This window comes from Melozone crissalis, unplaced genomic scaffold (genome assembly GCF_028551555.1).
Source record: "Melozone crissalis strain CALT ecotype California unplaced genomic scaffold, PUWL_Pcris_2 ptg000013l_1, whole genome shotgun sequence".
Lineage (NCBI taxonomy): Eukaryota > Metazoa > Chordata > Aves > Passeriformes > Passerellidae > Melozone > Melozone crissalis.
The window spans coordinates 57,053,769-57,077,094 of record NW_026535791.1 but is presented as its reverse complement, the minus strand read 5'-3'; the positions used below and the strand labels follow the sequence as shown (position 1 = coordinate 57,077,094).

Sequence of the window (23,326 nt, the reverse complement as noted above, 5' to 3'; positions counted from 1 at the left end):
TATGTGACCCCACCAAGTCAGCAGCCTCAGCAAAACTCAAGCTTCCCCAGAGGGACTAATTTTGCTTTACAGGAACTGGCTGAAATTAATGCAGCCTCAAATCCATAAGATAAAACTAAGGCACTGCAGAAGCATGCTCACCACCCTCCTACAGGTTATCTGACAGCAGTTTTGTTTCCCAGAATGATCATTACTCACTCCATTTTGATGAAATTCATGACTACTAAAGACAACTCCTACTGATCTCCCTGGATCACAGGTTTTACCCGCAGTCATTTGCAGAAAAATAACCAAAAAACCGTCCCAGGTCTGAAAGAATTGATGTAAACCAGCATTGAAGTGTGGCTATCTGCATGCCAGATTTTTTATGATCTTTATTTTATACATTATCACAAATGTTTTTGTCCCCAAATGGTCCATTTTGAGTTTTTAAGACTGTAGCTTTATAAACTTTGAAACCAGTTCTTAGGATCAAGGAGACTGTTAAAAGACGTTGTTCAAAACATGAGCAACATAGTAGCAAAATTATTTTTATTTCCATGGAACACCAACCACCAAATGCTTTACGAAACTAAAAAGCTCATGTTCAACCTTGGACTTAAAATTCAAATTACAGCTTCCTTTAAATACCGTATCGAAATAACAAGCTTTAATTATTAAGCTAATTAGGGATTTATAGAACTGAGGCGGAATCTCTGCAACAGTACAGAATGGTTCTTAATAAAAGAGCTATACTATGGGTGGGGCAAAGCAATAAATGCAACCTGATTTTTTTTGCCTTTATCGCTACATAAAAGAAATACTTAAAGGAATATACTCACATGGTGACAAATTACAAGATATGCAATTTTTTACTGAAATCTGTCTAAAAACTAGCTTCCAGGATCACAAGTTTATGTATTGGTGAGCACACATATTGAAAAAAATGAGAATGGTAATTGATGTTTGAGGCATCTCCAAAGGTTTTATAGTATCCTGTGTCTCAGTACCGGCTCTTATGCTTCTTATCCATTGATACAGTTCTCCAAATAGAGGACATAAATACCATCCAGGTTTTAAAACATTTTATTTGCATATTAAAAAAATTGTGCATTCCAATAATTAAAATCATTTGAACAAAAAAAAAAAAAAATGGCACTCGATTAACCGCATTTTACAGCTCGCAGGACCTTGGTACAGCTTTGCATTTATTCGTGTGTTACTCTAGTTTACTGTAGTCCCACCCAAGTTCTTCTTTCATCAACATGCAAGCTCTTTCATGCCACCAGGACCAAAGCCAGACAGGCAGAGGGAAAGGCAGCGCCTTCATTCAGTGTCAGTAGTTCTCTCTATTCTTTTGATGTGAAAGGGGCAGTACAGTCATTTTAAACTTTATCCAACCTCTTTGCATCTTACAAAGTTAAACAGCTAAAAGAAGTAAAATAAGAAGGCAATGCTTGTGGAATGTACAGTGCATAATTTGGAAGGGCAGATTTCATTACGATTCACCCGCTTGCTTCTCCTGTTCAATTGCTAAAAGGGGGGAAAAAACAGAAAAGGAGAAAACAAAATGAAAATCGAGAACCTGATATGCATTCACATGACAATTGCTATAAACTGCTAAAATAAATGTATATTTTTAGCTAGATATCAAAACGGGGCGTAGATAATGGTAAATTAAGCGCTGCTAGGCGGTGGGTTCAGGTTTTTGCTGTCTAGCACAGACACAGCCGCGTATCCTCCCTCCCTCCCTCCACCCGCCGCACCCCGGCTCCCGCCTGCCGCCCCTCTTTGTCTCCTCCCGCCTCCCCCCTCATCCTTCCCTCCCTCCCGCCCGTCTCCCTCCTTCCCTGCCTGCCTGCCTGCCTCCCTCCCTCCGCGCCTGCTCCTCCCTGCCGCCTGCCCTCACTCACTTTCTTTTGAAGGCAGCGGATTTTTCTCTTGCGTCTCTGTCTTCTTCAATTTGGACTTGTCAAATTTCTCGATCTCAGCCATGTCTGGTTTGTCGGACATGTTGGCAGGTGTCTCTGCGCACGGAGGAGGGGAAGGAAGAGCCCGTCAGCCCCGGCCAGCGCTGCCCGGAGCCCCGCGGGGCCGCGCCCGCCGCACCCACCGCGGGAGCCGCACGCTCAAGCTCGCTGCGAGTTAAACGCTTCACCCCCGACATATTTTCAAATAATACTAATTTTTGGGAAGCGTCTGTATAATCCAGCATCCCAAGCGTCGCGGTTCGCCGCCAGCCTCCACCGGGGGCATGTCCCACTATCTGCGTGCTGCGGAGTACAATAGGGGGGACGCGCCCGGCGCTGACCGCGTTTTTAACTCGTTAAAGTAATTTAAAAATATAGCCCTGTGCAGGCAACAAAGCCGCCTTGCGCCTCGCACGGCACCGCCCTGCAGCGGCGCGCCCTCAGACAATACCCCAGGCGGACAATAGCCCCCCTCCCTTCCTCCTCGCCTCCCTCCACCCCCCCCGGACAAAAGCCCCCGCGCCCTGCCCTGCCCGCAGTCCCCCCCGGCAAGGTGCCGGGTCCGTGCTGCCGGTGCCGAGGGACCCGGGGGGTGCTGGGGGTGCGGCGGGACCCACCGGTGTCGCCGCGCGGTGATGCTCAGCCCCGCCGCTCGCTGCTGCCGCCGCTCCGCACGCCAGTATAAAGGGCGCTCGCTGGCGGGGCGGTTTTATCTCCGCGCCTATGCAAATGAGGTGATGTCATTTTGCCGCTTTCCGCGTTTTTCTCTCTCTCTTTTCTTCTTTACCCCCTTGCTTCCTCCCCCTCCCTTCTTCGCCCAGCCCTCCTGCTCTCCGCGCACACGCGTACACGCACACAAAGCTACACACACACATATACACACACATACGCACACACCGACACACTCAGGGACACAAGCACAGCTTTCAGCTCAGCTCGGAGCCGAGCATCGCCCCAGTCTCCTCGGTCCCTGCCCCGGCCACGGGAGACAGCCTCAGGACGGGCCGGGAGGGCGGGCACTACCCCCAACTCCCGGGTCCCCGTCCCGGGGCTGCCGCGTGGCCGGGCCGGGCCGGGGACCGGGACCGGGACAGAGGCCGGGACCGGGGCCAGGGCAGGGGCAGAGCCGGCCGCCTCCCGCGGCGGCGGAGGGCTGTGCTTGGCTGGGGCCGGGCGGTGGCTGCGCTCCACGTCCCTGCGTGACGCTCCTCTGGTTGAGCAATATCATCTCGCTGATAACGTTACTCAAATGTCGGCATTCAGAAGGAAAAGCCGAAACCCTCGTCCCTTCAGAGCTCCGGGAGCTGTCGCCGGCGCGCCCCGCAACCCCCCGCTGCCTTTGCATCCCGATGCAGGGACAGAAAATCCCATTGCTGATGCCGCTGCACCCCTGCTGCAGTGGAAGGAGGGAACCACCCCACAACGCCCCCGGGCCAGGCTCTGGTGCCGGGCCAGCAGACAATGGCTGTGGCAGATGCCGCCGGGCCCTGCCCCCAGCCCCGCTCCCGAGCAGCGGGGCGGCCCCGGCCTGGCACCGCCCGCCCGGCCCGGTCCGCCCGTGCCCGAGGGAAGGAGGGCTGGCGGCGGGGCTGGGGCCGAGCACGGGGCTCTGGGGGCCCTGGGCTGGCTCTGGGCTGCTGCCTGCCCCCGCTGGGTGTTCCAGATGTGCTCGGCGCTCCCTGGGCTCGGGCATTCAGGCGGGCAGCCCCCAGCAGCAGCAGCTCCCAGCGCAGCACCATCGGGCGGGTGGGCAGCGGCTGCAGGGGAGGCGGCAGGATGGGACGCGTGATTCCTGTTTCTGCAAATACGGCATTGGGAAAAAACTGAAGCATTCACGTGAAAGAGCCGAGAGACGCCGGGGGGAGCCTGTGTGCGTGTGCGTGTGGCTGACTGACACGGAGACGGGGAAATCTCTGCGCCTTTGTCTGGCAGCAGCCCTGCACGGCAGCAAAGGCACGCTCGCTTTCGAGGTCTGAGGGGGTTCAGGAGCAGGCGTGTGAGAATTCGTTTAATTTCTGCTCCTTCTGGTGTACCTGAATGGAAACCACGGAGCGTACTGCTCCCTGCTCCTTGCCCTCCAGCAGGGCATTCGATGCAAGTGTGATTGATGTTGAATTAAAAGCCCCGAGTCACAAACAGTATTAATACATGCAAGGAGAACTGTAAATACATTTCAGTAAAACCCCTGGGGATCCTGCTTTCTCTGTTTCGTGGTTTGTTCTCTCCCCCTTGGCTGGCTATTTTCCATAGCATTTCCAGTGCTGTATTTCTGAGGAGGTAAAATCTTGTCCCCATGGCAATCCCAACAATACTTTCTATAGTAAACCAGGATTTCCAGTCAGCCTACAGTCTTCCTAAAGTCAAGCTCCATTGCATTTGGAGATGTGGTGTACAAAGTCTAGTTTCCTCCTGCAGTGCATGAACACCTCCAAAACTGAGATAAATATGGTGTGAGTCAGGAACTGTGCTAGACCAAAGGCCAAAGGAGCCTCGCAGGAAAGCAAGGACCAGGAATAGATCATATAAATTGGGGATATTTACATATTTTCATAATAATGGCATTTAAAATGTTCCCAAGGGATCTTCTGTGCTGGATACCAGTTAACTTTGCTAGCTTCTGAGCAAGTTCTGTAGAACGAGTTTATGACCATTTACTGCTTTGACACTTTAGGGCATTGAACCTCATGACTAGGAATTGTGAAATTCCCCCGATGATCAGTTCATAAGCATCCCCAATGATGTTACAGACCCAGACTTTTCAGTTTTGCCAAAGATTTTCCTGATTTTAAAGTGAGAGTAAATGTAATATAAATATTCTTTAGAATTTTTCTCATCTATGGATTCTCCAACTTCTCACAGATTTGTCTAAGCAAATCGGTATTCCCTTGACTTCACTGCAGGAAATGTTCTCCTGAAATTAAAGAAGAGTGAATGTATGACTGGGGTCTGGCTTTTTTTCAGAAAATTCTTGTCTAGTCGCAACATTGCCTTCTTTCCTTCTATTTGTTTTGGGACACAGCCATGGATCCCCTAAATCAGTATAAATCACAGCCTTAGATGGAGCTTCGCTGCTGTCTACAAACCAGACTCCACTGCTGAGTTTAGATTCAATTATAGTTGTGAGATACAGTGACAAAAGTTTTGCACTGTTGCTGTTTCTCTGCCTTCCTATACCTTTTTTTCTGGTGTAGTAATACTGAGGTAGGCACAGAACCTTAGTAGTGTTACATGTACTTTCCATATGAAGGCAGGATTGTTCTGGTGAAGCAAAATGAGTGTTGTTGCATTTTTGTGGCAAGAGGTCAGCTAATTTCTGCAGAATTAAATCCTCTCCACAATGGTTTGCATTAGTGGTGTAGCTAGAGAAATTGCACATCTCCTTGTCCTTTTATGTTTGCTTTTGTTTGTTATTATTTGGAGAATGCAAGGAAGATATGTGTTCTTGCAAAACTGTCACGTGTTAAGTAACTTCTGAGGACAACAAAGCACACCTAGATGGGATAGAGCTGACATCCTCAAGAAATATCCGAGGCCATGATTTGTAGAGGATAGCTAGCTTAGGAATTCTTAGTTTGGATATTAATGAGCTGATTTTTTTTTTTTTAAGTGCTTTATTGAGTTTTGTGTCAGCAGTTTCTTCCTGTGATTATTAAAAAAAATTTCAAATCAGTTGAAAAAGTCAACTAATATTTGATGTTGTAGTACCCTGCTAGACATGCCCTCTATCAGTCATTTGCATGTTAAAGGAAAGCACTTTTCAGCACATTGGTGATTCCATTTGCAAGGAGGAAATTGGACCCTTGCTAGCAGTTTTCCCCTAACACCTTCCAGGGATGAACTAGAACAAGGCAGCAAGCTCTTTCTTGCCTTCTATGAAAATTCACATTGCAGGAAAGGTAGGAACTGCTAAACCATAGTTCTTGCATCTCATTCGTATGTTCAAATTTGAGGCCTTATAAAAAACATGAGCATTTCTTCAGATAAGTACATACTGATTCTCTTTGCTTAAATGTGTTGTGAGACTTGCTCAAGGACATGGAACAGGGGCTTCATCTGATATTAGCAGCTGTCAGTGGAAGTGTCTGCATCTCAAACTCCCTTCAGTGGACTTTTCCTTGAACTCTATCTGAAGAAACATGATCAGGAGCACAAATCTTCTAACCTTGTGCTTATTCTGCCATGGAGTTTACACATTTGTTAAAAAAAAGAAAAAAAAGTAAAGGACCATGCAACACCTATGTGATAAAGCTCTCAAGGTTAATTCCCATCTCAACTTAATATTCAAAATGGGATTCTAGGCGCATAAAATGACTAATAAGCTAAAAATAAACTCTATGCAAATTTCTCCATCATATGGGAAATAAATTAAAGAAGGGGAAGCCAAGTGATTGTTTTCCAGGTCTCAGTTTCACATGTGAAATCTTCTTTTCACATGCTTGACTCTCTGAGAGAGGATGCTTTCTCTCACTCCATATACTGCTGGAGGAAACAGGAGCTGGCAGGGAGCCCGAGAGTGTAAGTGAAGAGACAATCCCTTTGGGCAGTCGCTTTCTGCACTGCCTCCCTGCCAGCAGCAGCAGGGTGTTGACAGTGACATCAGGGCTTGGGTGTTCGGTTGTTCAAACACCAGAGCACAATATTTGTGGTGTGCCACATTCCACAAATTGCTACCGACAATTACAATTAAAAAAGGGTAATTGATTCATGGAGCAACGTTTTTAAAAGGAGAACCTTCCCATCCCCCCGCCACTCCATTTCAGAAGAGGGATTACAAAATGCTTGTCGTAGCTGGACAGGTTCTGGTGCTAATTGGCTTTACAAAAAGTGACATTTCCTTTTTTACAGTGCTTGACAAAAGGGGAACTTTGCAACAGGTCATGACTTTCAGAAAGCAGCGGAAGAAAAGAGAAGCCAGGCTGGGAAGCTCAGATTGCTGCACAGGAAGCTAAATACCCTCCAGTAGCAGATGCTCCTCTCCCACACCAATCTGCCTGACTCTGTTTTCCCTGCCTTGCTATACCCATAAACAATAAGTGAAGAGTGCTGAGCCTTTATTTAATGCACACGGAAAGCTGTGGCAACAGTCTGGGAGCCAGGCTATTCAAATACTGCAAGTGGAAGGCTGCCTGCATACCATCAATAACAAAGCAAACAAGATGAGGGGGCCTTCAGCTGTCATTTCTGGCTTTTCAGGGATGCTGAATTTGCTGCCATCATACTCTGAAATTTCTAATAAATGGAGAAGAAGCAAGAGATGTATGTCTCAAAGTTTCATAAGGATATCTGGAAGTTTGCAGGGAACCACCAAACTTCCAGTTACTTGTCTTGTGTTTTTCACACAGGGCAGGTAGGTACATGGTTTAGCAGTGGAATTGGAAGTGCTGGGTTAATGATTGGATTTCACAATCTTACAGGTCTTTTCCTACCTCAGTTATTGTATGATTCTATATGTAAACATTGTGTTTGAAAGCTATCTCTAGAAACAGTGATTGAGTTGCAAGGTACCTGAGAGAACTGGAAACAATACCTTAGCATATCTCCTGCCAGAAGAAAAGCATCTCTGTGCCAAAGTTTCACAAGTGCTTGCCATCACTTTCTGAATTTTGCAGCAACTTTCCTCTCATTTATGAGTAAAAACAATAATTTTAAAAGCGTGTAAATGACAATATCAGCATTATGCATCACAAAACCATGATGAATCATTTCTCCTAGTGCAACTCAGCGACCCCTTGTTCCATGCAATGCTAGGTTTCTCCTAAGCAGAAGTGCTAATTTTATGGCATGTGTATGGGTGTCAATAGAGATTACAAACAGAAATCTCAGGCAAATGAAAAGACTGTATTTTTATGCCATCATTGAATATGAGTTTCTTTCAATGCAAAGGTAAAGCTAGATAGGCATTTGAAATACTGTGGTGTCCATTCAACACACAAAAGACAAGGCAGCTATTCTAATCAGCTTTCCATTGAAAAAGGAATGACCGAAGTAAACAGAACGAAACAATGACTAATAGCATCAAATTGCCTAGGCCATTGTATGGGCTTTGGCAGTCCCCTGGAGGATTGCCAGTCCACTTGCTCTTAAGAAAAGCACAGAAATAAGGAAATACCTGTCAGAGACCATCCCTAGGATACCCACATTGCATACTGTACTCTTGGATGAGTTTCAGAGTGATAAAATGTACCCAGCATCATTAATTAGGTAAATTATGTCTTTCCAGAGTGGGGCTCCCTCCCTCCCTCCACAGCCAACATTCTTATGACCAATTGGCATGACACAGAAGAGCAGTGTAAGTCACCGTGTATGAGCATATGGAAGGACTTATTTATTTAGCTTGGAAAAGGCACTACCCGTGAGGCCACACCTGTGCTATGTGCTCTGTGTATCGTTATCTCTGAGCTGGCTTTAAACTAGTGGCGGCTTGGAACTCACCCCAGCTTTATTGCTTTATGTTGATTTTCTTGGGCGGATTTTACCGCTTGTGCTGAATGCAGCTGGCCATATCTGAGGCATTTGCTTTAAAACCATCTTAAGCATATTCACCTATCAAACCCATACAAGTGCAACAATCTTTTGTCTCTTGTAAGGTTGTAGGCAGGTGCGGTTTTTCAAAGTTTACATGTGGGTTTGTCTATCGAATGTATTTATTTTTCAACACTACTCCCTTCTTCATTTAATTTTAGGGGAAAAGAAAGAAAAAAAGAAAATAGAAGAAATGAAGTTTGCCACCCAACAAGATATAAAAATAGCTAGGAGGTCTGCTCAAAACCCATCTCACATCCTTGACATTCAATGTGACACCAGGGTAAGGAGTGAGGGATGAAACTCTTGAGGTAAAGCACATCCAGTCATTTAAACTTTCTTGATGTGATGCTTTCTTTATAGTGCCAGCTTGTAAAAAGCAAGGGAGAAGAAGTGCTTCTTGTAACTGCCATAATCCTGGATTTTAGTTGTCTCTGGTGTATTCCACCAGTATCATGGACTAGGCATGTGTGTGTGTGTGTGTGTGTGTGTGTGTGTTTTGCAGATTAACCTTCTTAAAGGTGAAAGGCATAGCTCTATAGCTCTCACAGCATCTCTCATCTCACAGCTCTCTTATCACCTGACAAACATGTCCTTGGCCCTCACGCAGTTCTTGAAACTCGTGGGTTCTTTTTCTCTCACATTTTTCTTTTAAATTGGAGGGGAATTACAATGTTTAAGTGTAAACAGAGGTGTGGACTGGCAGGGACATCTGTTGTAGCAAAGTCACACATGCAGGTTGTGTGGGTTGAAAAGGACCCTGTGCTTGGTAGGTATTAGAATTTTCTCAGGCTGTATCACTGTCTCACTTTTTCAAATAATCTCATCTGGGCTAATTTTGCTCTTGAGGCCATTAAGACCAACTGGCAGGGGGCTCAGGAATGCACCACTTTGCCCATAGGATTGTTCAGGTTATTCCACGCAGAAAGGTATGGACCAATGCTAGAGATTAAAAACTGATAAAGCTTGTGATTTTTGTTTTTAAAGTGTCAGGCTTAGATGCATACACCCACAGACATGGTTGATGGCAGAAAAAGTAGTGGTGGGAACAGATGGAGCAGTGTCCATTTTCCCTTGCAAGAAGAGGAACCTGCAGCTTTACCACTGCTTCTGATGATAACAGGGTCTGTGGCATCTCAAGTTTCACCTCATGCTCATTATCTTATATACACGTTTGTTTATGTCTAACAGAAAAAAAAAGCATGTTTTAAGGTTGGTAGGAAGTTACTACACGCATGAAAAACAACAACGGAAACACTAATACATATTGTCATAGTGGATTATTGCCAAAATAAGGCAATAATTGGAGGCAGAGCTCCCTTATGTAGAAAGGTGAAAGAGTGAAAATGTGTAGATTGCATTTTTTTGAGTCCATGGTGGTTTGCTATTGATGTTAATAAGGGTCCAACTTCCATTTATCACAGTTACTCATTGTGGTTACTCATTGTGCCTTATACAGAACAGATGTGAAATTGGGGATGGTAGCAAACGTTCCAAAGGGAGCATGTCTCAAGTCATGGCCTCGTGGTGTTTGGACGATTGTCTCCCTCACTTTTAATTTAAGTTTTCTTTCACAGCAGTGGTCTGCATGAAACACACATTCTGGGGTAAGAAAGAGGAGCGTCCCTGCAGACTGAGCTGGATGTGAGAGTTGGCTGTCCCTGCCCACAAATGCACAAATGTGGTGTTTGCCTGCAGACCCTCTGCTGCTCCAGCGGCGTTTGTCCACTCTTGACGAACTGCTGCCACCAGTGGGCTGTGGTTTGTATCGACACACGCTTTTAGTCTTACACGTCTGCAATGCTTGTCATAATAGCCAAAATATTCCAAGAATCCAGGTCTAAAATCAAGCCATGCCTGAACAGGGCAGCTGGAGGGAGACGTGTACTAGATGGAAAGCTTCATTTCTCTCTCAGCAATGCACACTCAGCATAGATGTTAATCCTGTTCATTTAGACACACCCTCAAGTTCCTTAAGGGATCATTTTCCCACAATAAACTTAACACTGCATCTGTTAGTGTTAGTCCTGCCCCTGCTTAGTCCTAACGTTGGTTATTTGGAGGGAATGCGATTGTATATTTATAAACTGTAGGTTTCAAATTCTACTAGAGATTGCTATGGGTTTGCACAGATTGATTATCAGTATTCAAGAAAACACAGGCTTTAGACACTGAAGGTCAGCTTCAGCAGAGAAGACCCATACGTGTCCTGAAGTAGACACATAAGCTACTTTGAGTCCCCAGTGCTTTGCTCTTGCCTAAGTTTATCAAAGATCTAGAAATTACATCACTCTAGAATTCCTTAATGTTTGATCAGGTCATGACTAACACACACCAGAGCCCTGACTCCTCAAAACTGTTTGTTTCTACCATTTCTGTGAGAATGTGGCCAGAGATTGTGGTGATGATAATCCTTACATATATGTACCTACAGCATATATATATATATATATATATATATATATTTGCTGTAGGTATATATATATATACACACACACATATATATATATATATATATATGCTGTAGGTGCATATATATAAGGATTATCATCACCACAATCTCTGGCCACATTCTCCCAGAAATATATAATATATAATATATAATATATAATATATAATATATATTTTATATATATTTATATATATATTTTTATATATATATATATATGTTGTAGGTATATAGATATATATGTAATGATTTATTTATATATATGTGTGTGTGTGTGTGTGTGTGGTGTGTGTATATATATATATATATATGTATAATATATAATATGTGTAGTACAAAATACAATATATCATAGATATTATATATATGTACTGTAATACAGAACATAAAATATGGGATATGTAACACATATCCAACATAAAATACAGCATATATTTTTAACATAATATGATAATGCAGTAAACATACATAGATGTTAGATTATGCTATATTGACTCAATGTTTTAGTTATATTTCTTAGCCTGAGGGTCATTGGCATTAACATTTTTTACCTTGCTGGAAAATATCCTACCCAGGCAGTAAGGGTTAATGTTGCACATCTGGTTCACACACCACTAAAGTGAAAGCAAAACAGCAAGGCAATAGAGAACCTTTCCTATTTGGATGTGTTACTGGCATGGGCAAAGTTATTTAAGCGGAAAAAATTCAGGGTCCTCAGCCAAAATGGATTTCCTGAAAAGTTTCATCATTGTGGGACATCCCACCCCTCCTTAGCACTGGGGGTAGCAGTATGTACTGCACAGCCCATAGTTTGCTCAGCTCTCTCATCAGGATCCCAGGAGCATCCACTGAGGCACACATTTTCACCCATTAAAAGATGGTACTGAATTGAAACACAGCCCTGCAGTGGGTTCATGCACAAAATTGTTGTTCACATGCAGTTATCAGCATCTTTGCTATGCAGTTGAAAAATCTCAAATTTCCTTCAAATTCTTCAAAAAAGTGAAGGACTAGGACTCTGTAAATGTGGGCTGATTTCATTGCTGAGTGAGTAATGAATTACAGTGGTCTAATGAGATTCTCTCCTGCTGATCTTGGGGCAGAGTCATAGCAAGAACTTCATTTATCACTTGCTGGTGAGCAAAACTACTGTTCCAGTTCTGCAGTGAGTCCAGACTCATGTTTTTGTTCTGTTTGCAAGTCCAACAGCCTGCCATGAGGAAGGCTCTGACCACTAAGGGAATACTAATAATTAGGTAGTATGCTTTTTTTTTTCCCCTAAAATTCATTACTATGAGGAATATAAAATTATATCTCCTCTCCCAGAATAATACAAGTTTATCAGAAAAACAGGAATGCCACTCTTTGATAGCAGCAGGATGGTACTCAGTTGTCTGTCTCAATTAATCCGTAGAAAACTTCAACAAGAAATGAAAGAGTCTGTTGGGTTTTGTTCAAACATCTTTCTTGAGCCCATACTACTGGTCAGAATTGCTTCAGCATCCTGATCCATCTACAGCATACGGGATTCCAACTCCATGCTTATGTGCTCTATAAATAACTTGCTTTAGATTTGCTGACTTTGCCAATAGCTGCTGTTTACACTGTATTTGGAAAATAAGACAATTTATTTTGAAGATGAAACAAAGATTTTGAAGACTAGTTTTTTCCATTTTTAAAAGTGAAAATCAACAGAGGCAAAGATGAAACCCTACAATTTATGGTGTTTTTCCTTCCTTAGGGAAGAGAGGATGAGCAAGAAGAATGAAGGGAGTAAGTCAAGAGGAAATGCTGAGGCTTTTCAGTTTCCTGTTCTTGGTAAGAATGAGGGACCCAGTGATGAACAACCTGCAGTCAGAGAGATAAGCACTCACTTGTTTTCAATTTAATTTTTAATATTCTAAGTCACGAAGTCACCCCAAAATCTTTGAAGAAGCAGAACTGATAGGAATCCACATAATCTCATTACAGTCAACTGCTGGACAAGTACTTTGGTGGGTAGACAGCACTGCATATGTTTTATCTGATTGAACATCTGTATGGCTTCATTAGCTGAACTGTAATTGGAGTTCTAACATATGCTCAGAAAATATTCTATTATATGTTAATATTGCTTCTGGAAAATATTGAGATGATGCTGCCAAAGACATTAGAATGCAAGGCCTAGAAGAACAGAGATTAAAGAAGATTTATTAAAAAAGCAAAAAAAAACTTACAGGAAACATATTTTATGGGGACTCTGAACTAAGATAATGAGGAAAAAATAGTGCCATAGATTAGAAAGAGCTGTAAAAATAGGCTGGAGGTAAATATTGAGGTCTGAGTACTGTAAGTGATCAATATGGCAGAGTTGCAAGGGCCCATGCAAAGACTGAGATATGGATGCTTCTGCATTATTGATGTGAGAAGCCCACTGTGAATTGGAGTGAGGCACGAGGATTTATACTCCTTCAGGAGAACAGACCACAACTGAGCATTTGTTTCATAGCACTTTTCATGAGCTTTACCAAACTCTTCTCCTTGATACCTAGAGGGAATTCACATAGTTAATTTTTAGTTATATGAGAAATCTTTTTACCAGCAGCAGATGTATGGTGTTCCACTCTCACTGAAGATCTGCTTTTGCTATGAGGGCATGTGATAAACAGATATCTCCAGTTTTTCTCTACGTGACATTCATTACCTTTATTAAATCTTCATCAGAATGCTTTTTGTCTGCTTTTGAGAGTAACCAGGTTCCATTGAGATGGATATTTGTCATGGCTTTTGAGACTGCCTCTCTGTTTTCTAGGCAGAGAAAGAGCAAAGCATGGTGACCATGGTTCAGTCACGCCAGTGGTGCCACCTTGCTTGTCTAGCCAGAGTGATATTATTGCTACTGAATGCTTAGGCAGTTGTCCCTGATGAGAGCAAATTAGTAATTCATTTAATGGTTTGATGAGGTTTTCAGACTTATTGATTACTTTTGTATTGCTTATTGGCTCCTGTGTATTGTTTCCCTTTCTAGAGCTTCTGAATGAGATGGAAAATGGCAGCAAGTGGTCTTTATTGCAATTCAAATCAGTCCTCCTTCCTTATGTGCATCTGCTTTTCACCAGCTCTACAATCATGCTTTTAATAGTAATGCCTAGCAAACAAACACAATTAGGGAGAAAATAAATAATACCATGAAACAGAGAGTTGGTGTTTGCAGGGGATACTGTTTTGCTGAGGTAAGGCCAAGTGGAGCTGTGCATGAGTTATATTAATGCACTTATGAATAGATTGCTCAAAATGAGATATCCTATGTCATTAGGATGGCTTTGGGCAATTTTTTGGACCTCAGCAGCTTGATTTTCCTTTGCCTTTAATAATTGAAACAAGACACAGACAAAGAAGTCACATATGGGACTGCTCTTTTTATTTCAGCCATTGACTATTTTGAATATCCAAAGTCCCTTTTGATTCAGGGAAGATAACACAGGAAGTCAGCCAGCATAAAAAGTCATATATACTTATTAAACTGAGTAGTTGCCCATCTGCCTCCAGCATCCATAGTAACTCACCTTGAATTTAAAACCTTAAAAGAGTCCATTATTTCTTTTACACCAGCTAAGATATGCTATGGATATTATCTAAATTAGTATGCCATTAGCATTTGTCTTTGTCCTGTGGTTTGGTGCCAAAATCAGTCAATGTGGTGGATACCCCCTACTATCCCCAGACTATAAGGAGGACTGAGGGTGTGCAATATCAGCTGAGATGGGGACATCAGAGAGTTACTTTTGATACTTCTAGTCAAAAGTGTCTCAGGGAGAGAAAACTACTGTTTTCAATTAATGGGCAAAGGAAAGGAATGAAAGATTAAGCGAGGGATTTGGTAATGGAGAAAGAATGAAATAAAGAGTGAGACTGATCAGTCTGCCTCAGAGAACTGATTAATTATTTTCTGACACAAAGTTTTGACCCCAGTTTTTTTTTTTTGGGCAAGATTTCAAGAGACGTTGTAAAATGACTTTATATATATATAAATCTATATTTGGGATAATTTTTCTTTCCACATCTTAAATACTTTATATAAATCTGCCACTTTTCAAGTGATGTATTAAAGTACTCATGTGGTTGCATAATATCAGTATTCCTCTGAGATTTTACAAATACATCATCAGCATCGGATGGATGAAATCCAGCCTGCCATAATCCAGATGCCGAACATAGGCAATGCTTCACTGAACATTTCAGTTACAGCCTGGAGAGCAGGGGAAAGAGCAATTAAGCCAAATTAGCCTTAATGTTGCTGCCATATTGTCCTGAAGCCTACAAGAGGAGCTCAGGAAGCTGCAGGGGAAGACGCAGTCTGCTTGTAGTTGTGTTTCCTGGATTAGACTAGGGAGGGACCAGAGGCATCTCCCACAGGTGGTGCCTTCCATGGGTGTTCAGGGGAACCCCAAACCCCTCTGTCCTCCCTTTGTGATGTCACCTGGCCCTTTGCAGAGCAGAGGTGCAGCACGTGCTAGTGCCTGCTCTTTGTACTCTGGCATCAAAGATGGGGCAACCTCCAGGCAGATGGAGCTACTCAGACCCTATGGGGTTAAAATTTTAACTTACTAGGAGAGCATCTTGAACCTCATCTCTTATTCAGACCATGATGGGCTGAAAACATTGCACAAGCATGAGTGCAAGGGGCATGGCTTGAAACCACTTGGTATGGGACAAGGGGGAAGAAGGGGCATGGCTTGAAATCACAGGATCTCCCATTCCCCAGACAATTGCTGTACCTCCTAGGATTTGTCTCAGAAGGTCTTATTCCCCACCACTCCCTCACCTAGCTGGTTATGCCCATCTGCCTTAATATGGGGTGAGGCATACTAGGTATCCACAATCAAGAAATAAAAATTTCTGAGCAAATGAGTGGCTAAAACTTAAACCTCCCTGTGAAACTGTAAGGAAAGTGAGAAAATATCTTACACCTTTGGCTGCCAAAAAGTGAACTCTCTGAGGACTTAATCACACTAGTTCAGACAGATGAAGACAGGAGTGGCATTCAAGCTAAGGGAAGATTGAGTTAGGCAGTGAGGTTGAGATAAATGTATTCAAGCCAAATAATTCTAATGAAATTTGACAAGATATTTATGGAGCAAATAAAAGTAATAACTTAGCGGATTCTTCAAAGAATGTGGAAGAGACAAGAGAGATCTCTGAAAAGCTGTAAAGGTCAAAGTCTGCACTCATTTTTAAATGGTGGGATACAAAACCAAAGCATCCTAATATACTTAACAGCCCAACTTCAAGCCTCAGAAAAAAAGATTGAATACCTGGAAGATAACATCATGATAAAGAACTGCCAACAAGGATCAAGCCAATCCCATTTCTTTCTTTGGATAATGGGAAAGCAATAAGTGTAAAATATCCTGCCTCCCTTAGGGCCCATGAGACCACTCTTGTTCTTGTAACAAAACTGAGGAAATTCAGCCAGTATGGGAAACGCCTACAAAGTGTGTCCACTAAAAGTAAGAATCAGCAATCAGTCCTCTATCAAGGTGAGAAGTGTTTTGTGGGGGGGACTTTTATTAGCAGCCTGGCAGACATTCCTTTTCAAAAAAAAAATGGAAGTGACTTGGAAAACTTATTCTCACTTACAGAAAAAATGGTCACTCCCTGATTCCCCCAGCTGCTGCTGAAAGCATCACAGAGGATGCGAGTCATCCTGCCTAAAGTCTGTCTGAGCTGTAGCCCAGACTCTTCCCACAACCAGGGCAGTCTTAGATGATTCAGCCAATCCAAGGACAGAGGTTGAGGAAATGAGTCACTCTCCCGTTTCCTCTCACTCCATCCCAATGACTGTAGGAGAGTGTAGAAGGACTACCTCTCAACAGGCACTTAACTTTTAGATAGCTAATATTAGGGGAGACCTTTAGTCCTTTAGTGAACCACCCAGACTCTCAGAGATATTTGGGTATACTCAATTCTCTTTAAAGTCAACATTAAGTAATCTGATAACTTAACCTGGGATCTGTTGACTGAGTGAGGAGATTCCCACAAGAAACAGGTTTTATGGGGATCTTAAGACTCTTGCCTATTCCTGCATTTTCCAGGCAAATCATTGGGCTCACTAAGGACTCCTCAGCTTAGGCTGTAAGCCTGGGCCACACTCCATGCCATATAACTGAGGGAAAAGGATTGCAATTTGCACAAAGAAATCAATGGGCTAATGCTGATCCCTGCCTGAGTATCCTCTTCCCATACTGGTCACAATGATGTTAGTTATTATTTCTTGTGAAATAAAGACCTAAAAATTGTATCTTAATGTAAAGAAACCTTGGATCGAAATGCTTCTCTATGTTTCATACTCGGCCTTTTGCACATTCTGGAGGGATAGTGGCTTCCAAAATATTGATAATTCTGCTCTTGAAGAGTTGTAATGATGATTCTCCTTTTGGCCTGAAAAAAGGTGGATGAACAGCAGAACTTTAAGCACTGAGAGCCAGGAGAGACACCTCTGCTACCCCACAGGATTTTCCATGCAGTCTTTCAATGCTATGTTACATTTTGAAAGTTTTTCTTTTTTACAAAAACAAAACAAAACAACATACCAAACAATAACTACAAAAACCCCCAACTTCTGTCACATCTCATCTCATAGTCCAATGAAGCCTAAGCCCACAGCACACACAGAAGTGGAGGCCAGGTTGCTAAGGTCTGGAATTAATCAAGTCTTTTGGCCCTTCACTATAAGACATTGAAATACCAGAGCATGTCCGGAGAAGAGCAAGGGAGCTGGTGAAGGGTTTGGAGCACAGGTCTTATGAAGAGCAGCTGAGGGAGCTGGGCTTGTTTAGCCTGGAGAAGAAGGCAGCTGAGGAAGTGCCTTATCACTCTCTGCCACCACCTGAAAGGAGGTAGCAGCCAGGTGGGGGTTGGTTTCTTCTCCCAAATCACAAACAGCAAATTGTGCTTTGGGAGGTTTAGACTGGATAATAAGAAAAACTTCTTCACCAAATGGGTAATCAAGCATTGTAACAGGCTGCCCCAGGAAGTGTTTGAGTCATCATTCCTGGAGGAATTGAAAGGATGTGTGGATAGATCCCTTAAGGAACACAGTTTGATGGGTTTGGCTGAACTGGGTTAATGGCTGGGCTGGATGATCCTAGAGGTCTTTTGCAATGTGAATGTTTGACTCCACGATTCCTGCTGGTTGGCAGCACATCTGAGCCCAGTGCACAGCCAGACCCACCCCCACTCTGTGAGCCCTCACAGCTGTGACCACAGCCCCTGGTCACTTCTCTCTCCACTCACAGCAGCAGCTGCACCAAGGTGCTTGTGTCCCACTGCACCATCACCCTGACACCACCAAACCTCAGTGAAGACATAGGACAAGTCATTGTTGGTGCAATGACCATGATTTCAGGCACAAGCAGCTTTCTGAATTGGGTTAAAGGACTGGGTTAAATTGGCTTCTCCTCTCTGTTTGGATGGAGACTGAAATCGCAGCATGGGTGAGGATCACTGAGACCAGGAGTGACATTGCACAGCTGAGGTCCAAGGGTTGAACCAAACTCCATCCTTCTTTTTTTGAGGAAAATCTTTCTGTGGTGTTTGTCTTGGCCCAAAATGCTCCAGTATGTAAACCTGTTTGCTTCATAATATAATTATCATATAACTTTCATATGGTTAAAGGAACAAGCAGAAACTGACATCTTATAAACAGATGCCAATAATTAATCAAGGCACATGTTTACATGTTTTATTCCCTAATCCATATTTTAAAGCTTTCTCACTGCCTCTCATAGGACAATGCACTTTCTCCTGTGTATTTGGCAGCAGTGTTTGAAACAATGAGGAAATGAACTGCTCCATTACAAAATCCTTAAACCCTATGTCCTGATAGAATATGAAGGCAAATGTCTAAACATATTCCTGTATTTTTTTCAATCCAGCTGTAAGGGGAAATTGTTCTCTCAGGCAGACAGCCTGCTGCTGCTGAGATCCTTGAAAGGCTCCACATCCTGAGGGAAGTTGCATCTAAAATTAGCACACCTGCCTCATGTGTCATCCAGGCAGATCCTGTTGCAGGAAAAAAATTAGATTAATAGGTTGGAAAACAGTAGTTAAATCTTTAATTTTGTCTTGTGAAGACAGAAAGTGATTCCCAGGACAGGATATGGAGTGCATCATTTTGACACAGTCCACTCACACCAGTTTAAATATTGGCTGATGCTTTGTAAGGTGCCGTGAAGTTTAGAACTTAATTTTTTTTTAAAGTATGTTGTTTTGTTCTTTAACATTTTGTACAAATATTGCAGGATCAATGGATATCTAATTCTTGAAAGGAATTTCTTTATATCTTGCAGTTCCATGAGGAAAAAAAAAGTGAATCCAAGTTTACTATAGAGGTCACAAAGGTCGTGAAAAGCCAAAAGTTTCAATATAATATACCATTATCATACCATGCAGTATTATAAATGTCTATGTGTACATTCATGTGCATATACTTGTGTGTTTTAGTGCAAAATAACACAAAACAAAACACAGCTTATCTTTTCTCATGGATGCCACTCCTTGCTTGATTCCTGTTCTTCTCCAAGCCTTCTCACATATTCCTAACTGTTCAGTTTTCTTTTTCTTTGCATACCTGCCAGATTCTTCCCCTGCCCACAGAAAAATTTCTAGCATGTCTGTCACTGTTTATATAGTTTCCAGCACAACTGTTCTTGCTTGCTTAGTTTTCTAGCAATAATAATAGATCAGATTTGAAAGTACAGTGATGCTTAAAAATAATGATAAATTAAAAATACCAAGGTATGACATACAAAGCATATATATTTTTATTTCTTTTTCCATTTCTATGCAAAAATTCTTGTTTCTGTTTATTTTCTTGCTTGCATGACCCCTTCAGAATTGCAGCAGCCAGCAGTACTCTGCTGAATTCATTGTACATTCATTTGCCACCTCTGCATGACCTTGTCACACTGAGCTTTGAGCCACACTGGCTGAGCTGACATTTAATGGCTCCCCACATCCGTTTTGAGAAAGAAACTGAAAGGGAAGTAGAGAGTGCAAAAGAACATTTGTTTTCTTTCATTCTCCTCTCTCCTTGGCCTCCCTCCTTGCCTGTCCTTTTCCCCTTTTAGGAATGTCATGCATACTAAGTCACGTAGTTCCTGGAGGGGATTGGGGAAGCGGGGAGAAGTGCCCTTAAAGATATGATTGGGGTTTATGTTCTTTAAGCCAGCTGTTTAAATAGTTAGTCATCCAAAGTTAGTCACTCCAGGCTCCCTCTGTGCAGCCACAGGGGGAAATGTACACCTCCAAGGGCCAAAGACCCTAAGACTAAGGTAAGACTCAGATAAATCCTCAGTGGGAAGTATCTGTTTCTCATTGTTGACTATAACCTGAGCCAAAATGACTCACTAAAATGAAGTTCACCCCCCACTCAATACACCAGGAAGAATTGCAGTACTGCGCTGAAATGGGTAAAGGGCTTCCAGAAGTAGGATGACTGATCTTTTGGTGAGTGCAGCTGATATTATTCATGCCTTAACATCTTAAGTGGGGTGATTGTATGTGCTTTAGCAAGGTGCAAAAGTAGACATTTGGTCCAAGGTGTCTTCTAAGTTACAGCATGTCAGGTTAAGTGGATGTGGAATGCATTGCTGTAGCTGAGGATGACTGTGGTTTTCTTCCATTTCCTTGACTGTAATTACTCGGTTCATTTGACTGAAGGATTGCTCCAGAGGGTTTGGCTGCATGTTTGAACTATATACTATGTTTGTTGGACAGACATTGTAATTAATGGGTAATATTTATTTTCAAAAGAAAATCTTTAGCTATTTTCCTTCCTCTAACGTTTCTTTAAAAAAGGAAAGGGATTAGTCTTGACACAATTTTTCTGGGAAAGCTAGAGTGTCAATATGATGATGCTCTGGATAAACAAAGGAAAACAAACTCCTCCAGGGAAGTTGGTGCATGTTTCAAAATAGTTAGAATTAAAAAAAAAAAAAAAAAAAAAAAAAAATCAATTTTTTAAAAAGAGGGAAGTCAACCTGGCAGTAATTTGCATATTAAGTATGATGTGATCTAAAAAGAAATTAGTAATTTGCTTGACTTTAAGCACATGGTTAGTCTCACTGTCTATTCACATGCTAAATGTAATACTTATGCACTTCATTAAACATAGACTTGCTGCCAGAAAGTGTCACTGTAATTAGATTGTTACAGCTGTGCATATTTGAACCTTGCAGCATAATTTCCCTGATTATCATGATAATTATTAAGGGCACCTTCTTTCAGAAAATGCAATTGGTTTTTTCAAGTTGTCTTTAGTAAAACACAGCTTTTGCACAGAGTGGGATTACCTTTTACGATGTTAAGTCATGCTGCCATATTTTTAGGGAAACATCGCACTCTGCTGGTGAAAACTCTTATTCTATCTTGTGGCACTCTGGAAAGGCCTCGGGACAGAAACAAAGATTCTGGTGAGCTGTTAATACTTTTTAACCAAGGACGTGTGTTGTCTGCAGCATCCTTATAAATGGATAAATGGGAACAGGTCTTTTTCCCCCTGTCTACTTCTTTCTCTCTAAAGAATAGCCGAAAGTATATGGATATTCTGCAACATTTCCTGCAGTAAAGAACATGTAATATGATAAGCACAGCTTGGCTGTCCACGCTATTTGCAGGGCTCAACAAAGTTCAGTGTCAGCTCTAAACATATTTTGCCATTCCCTGATGCGAATCCCACAAATGAAATTTCTGATTAGAAATAGAAGCAGTCAGCAAGGCTCAGCCCCAAACTTGCACTCGTAAAGGAGTCCCTTCCCTGTTCATTACTTGTATCAGCTCTGTTTTCTGACTCCTGGCCATTAGATGGCGAGCGTGACTGTCATCTGCTTCCCGCGTTCCTGTCCTCTGGTGGCCAAGCTGCTGGTGAGCCCTCCCTCCTGAGAGCCTTTTCTTGTCCCTCCCTGCCTTCCTCATCTGCAGCAGCAGTAGCTTTGCAGGGCCTGGTTGTTAAGCCTGGCAGTGGTTTACAGGGAAGAAGGGAATTGTTTGTGTTCAGAGGGACATCGTTTTTCTGGCACAAGAAATGCGTCCTCCACCTGGAAGGTGCAGCAGCATTCCGTTAGCACTACCAGGAGGTCTCCTCTGTACAGTTTTCTTTCCAGTTTCCCACAACTGCTCCAAGTGGCAGGGCTCTGCCTGGCATTTTAGAGGCACTGGGTTCAGCTTTGTGGCTGTGAACTTAGAAAGTTGCAGTTAAAGCTGATATATGATGCAAAGTCTTTTAGTTGAGAATCTCTGTAACCACTCTCCCTTTTGGCAGGGATTAGAAGCTTGTCAGATGAATCAGTCTGAGGCCAGTTGTTGACTTTCTCCATGTTATAGTCCTTAGAGAAGTGTCCTGTTCCAACAGAGATGGGTTTGTCCTTAGCCACAACCTTTTGTGCCCCGTCCCTGGCTGCAGAGGTGCCATGAGGACACAGAGGTTCCTTCTGCAGAGGTGTCCACCAGCATCTGCACTGAGCTGTGGCCACACCTGGTCAGCGCAGGAGCCCATGCCCACAAACATCCTGCTCAGGATCAGTACCTGGTGCAAAGCTGCAGCTCTGAGCAGCCCCTGGATCCATGTTGGAGGCATTTGTGCTTACCCGCCTCTCCCAAATGTGCCTTGTCTCCTTCTCATGGAAGGCCAGAGCTGCAGAGTGAGTGCCTACCAAAGATGTGCAGGTGAGGCTGGAGGTGAGAAAGGACCCTGCACCCAGGGGATGTGCTGGAGTTGGTGAAAGGGATGGTTGAGCCTGGGAGGTGAGGAAGCTGCCTGATACAACGAGAAAAAGCTGCAAAGCCTTTTCTAATTCTGGCATTTTCAAAATCTTGAAGGCTGAACCTCCACCTTGTAATTTGGTTCCCTTGTATTATCTCTAGCTGTGTACTGCTAGGCCCATGCTGTGAGGAAATTGCTCAGCTGTTATGCCATTTTTAGTGGGAATTTCCCCTGACTGACTTTATTATTTGTTCTGATGCATGTTTGTGACACTGAAACATAAGTAATGCTATCAGTTGCTAACATATTTAAGGGAAATTATTTTAATAAAGTTTGGATTTGTTTTACACACTTTTGCCATTGGTAAAGGGTTTATGTTGTGATCTTAAACCCTGGAAGTCTATGCAGTTGTGGAGTATTTCTGGTCTTTGATGCCCTTAAATATAACACCTTTTTGTTCCTCTGAGTGGCTGAGGGAGTGATGGGGAATTTCAAAGAGGGTGAAACTCTGCTTCTGGGGCAAGTAAAACACAAGGAAGGCAAGTCAGAAGTAGTTATATTTGCTAAATTGGTATTCTGGGGCTTTTTAAATGTGAAAATTTTAAGTTGTCCGGACCAAAAATTATGTTCTTGTAAATCTCACTGTCTTTAATAGTATGGTAA

General features: G+C 42.8%; 1 protein-coding gene across 1 annotated transcript; it reads right to left on the bottom strand.

The window, feature by feature from the left end:
* Nucleotides 1-1,049: 1,049 nt before the first annotated feature.
* On the bottom strand, nucleotides 1,050-2,663 carry TMSB4X (thymosin beta 4 X-linked). The gene is made up of 3 exons (XM_054271785.1): nucleotides 2,567-2,663; nucleotides 1,893-2,006; nucleotides 1,050-1,512 (listed from the first exon to the last, which is right to left on the bottom strand). The coding sequence occupies exons 2-3, from the start codon at nucleotides 1,990-1,992 to the stop codon at nucleotides 1,478-1,480; spliced, it is 135 nt and encodes a 44-aa protein (XP_054127760.1). The 5' UTR covers nucleotides 1,993-2,006; nucleotides 2,567-2,663; the 3' UTR covers nucleotides 1,050-1,477.
* Nucleotides 2,664-23,326: the final 20,663 nt, after the last annotated feature.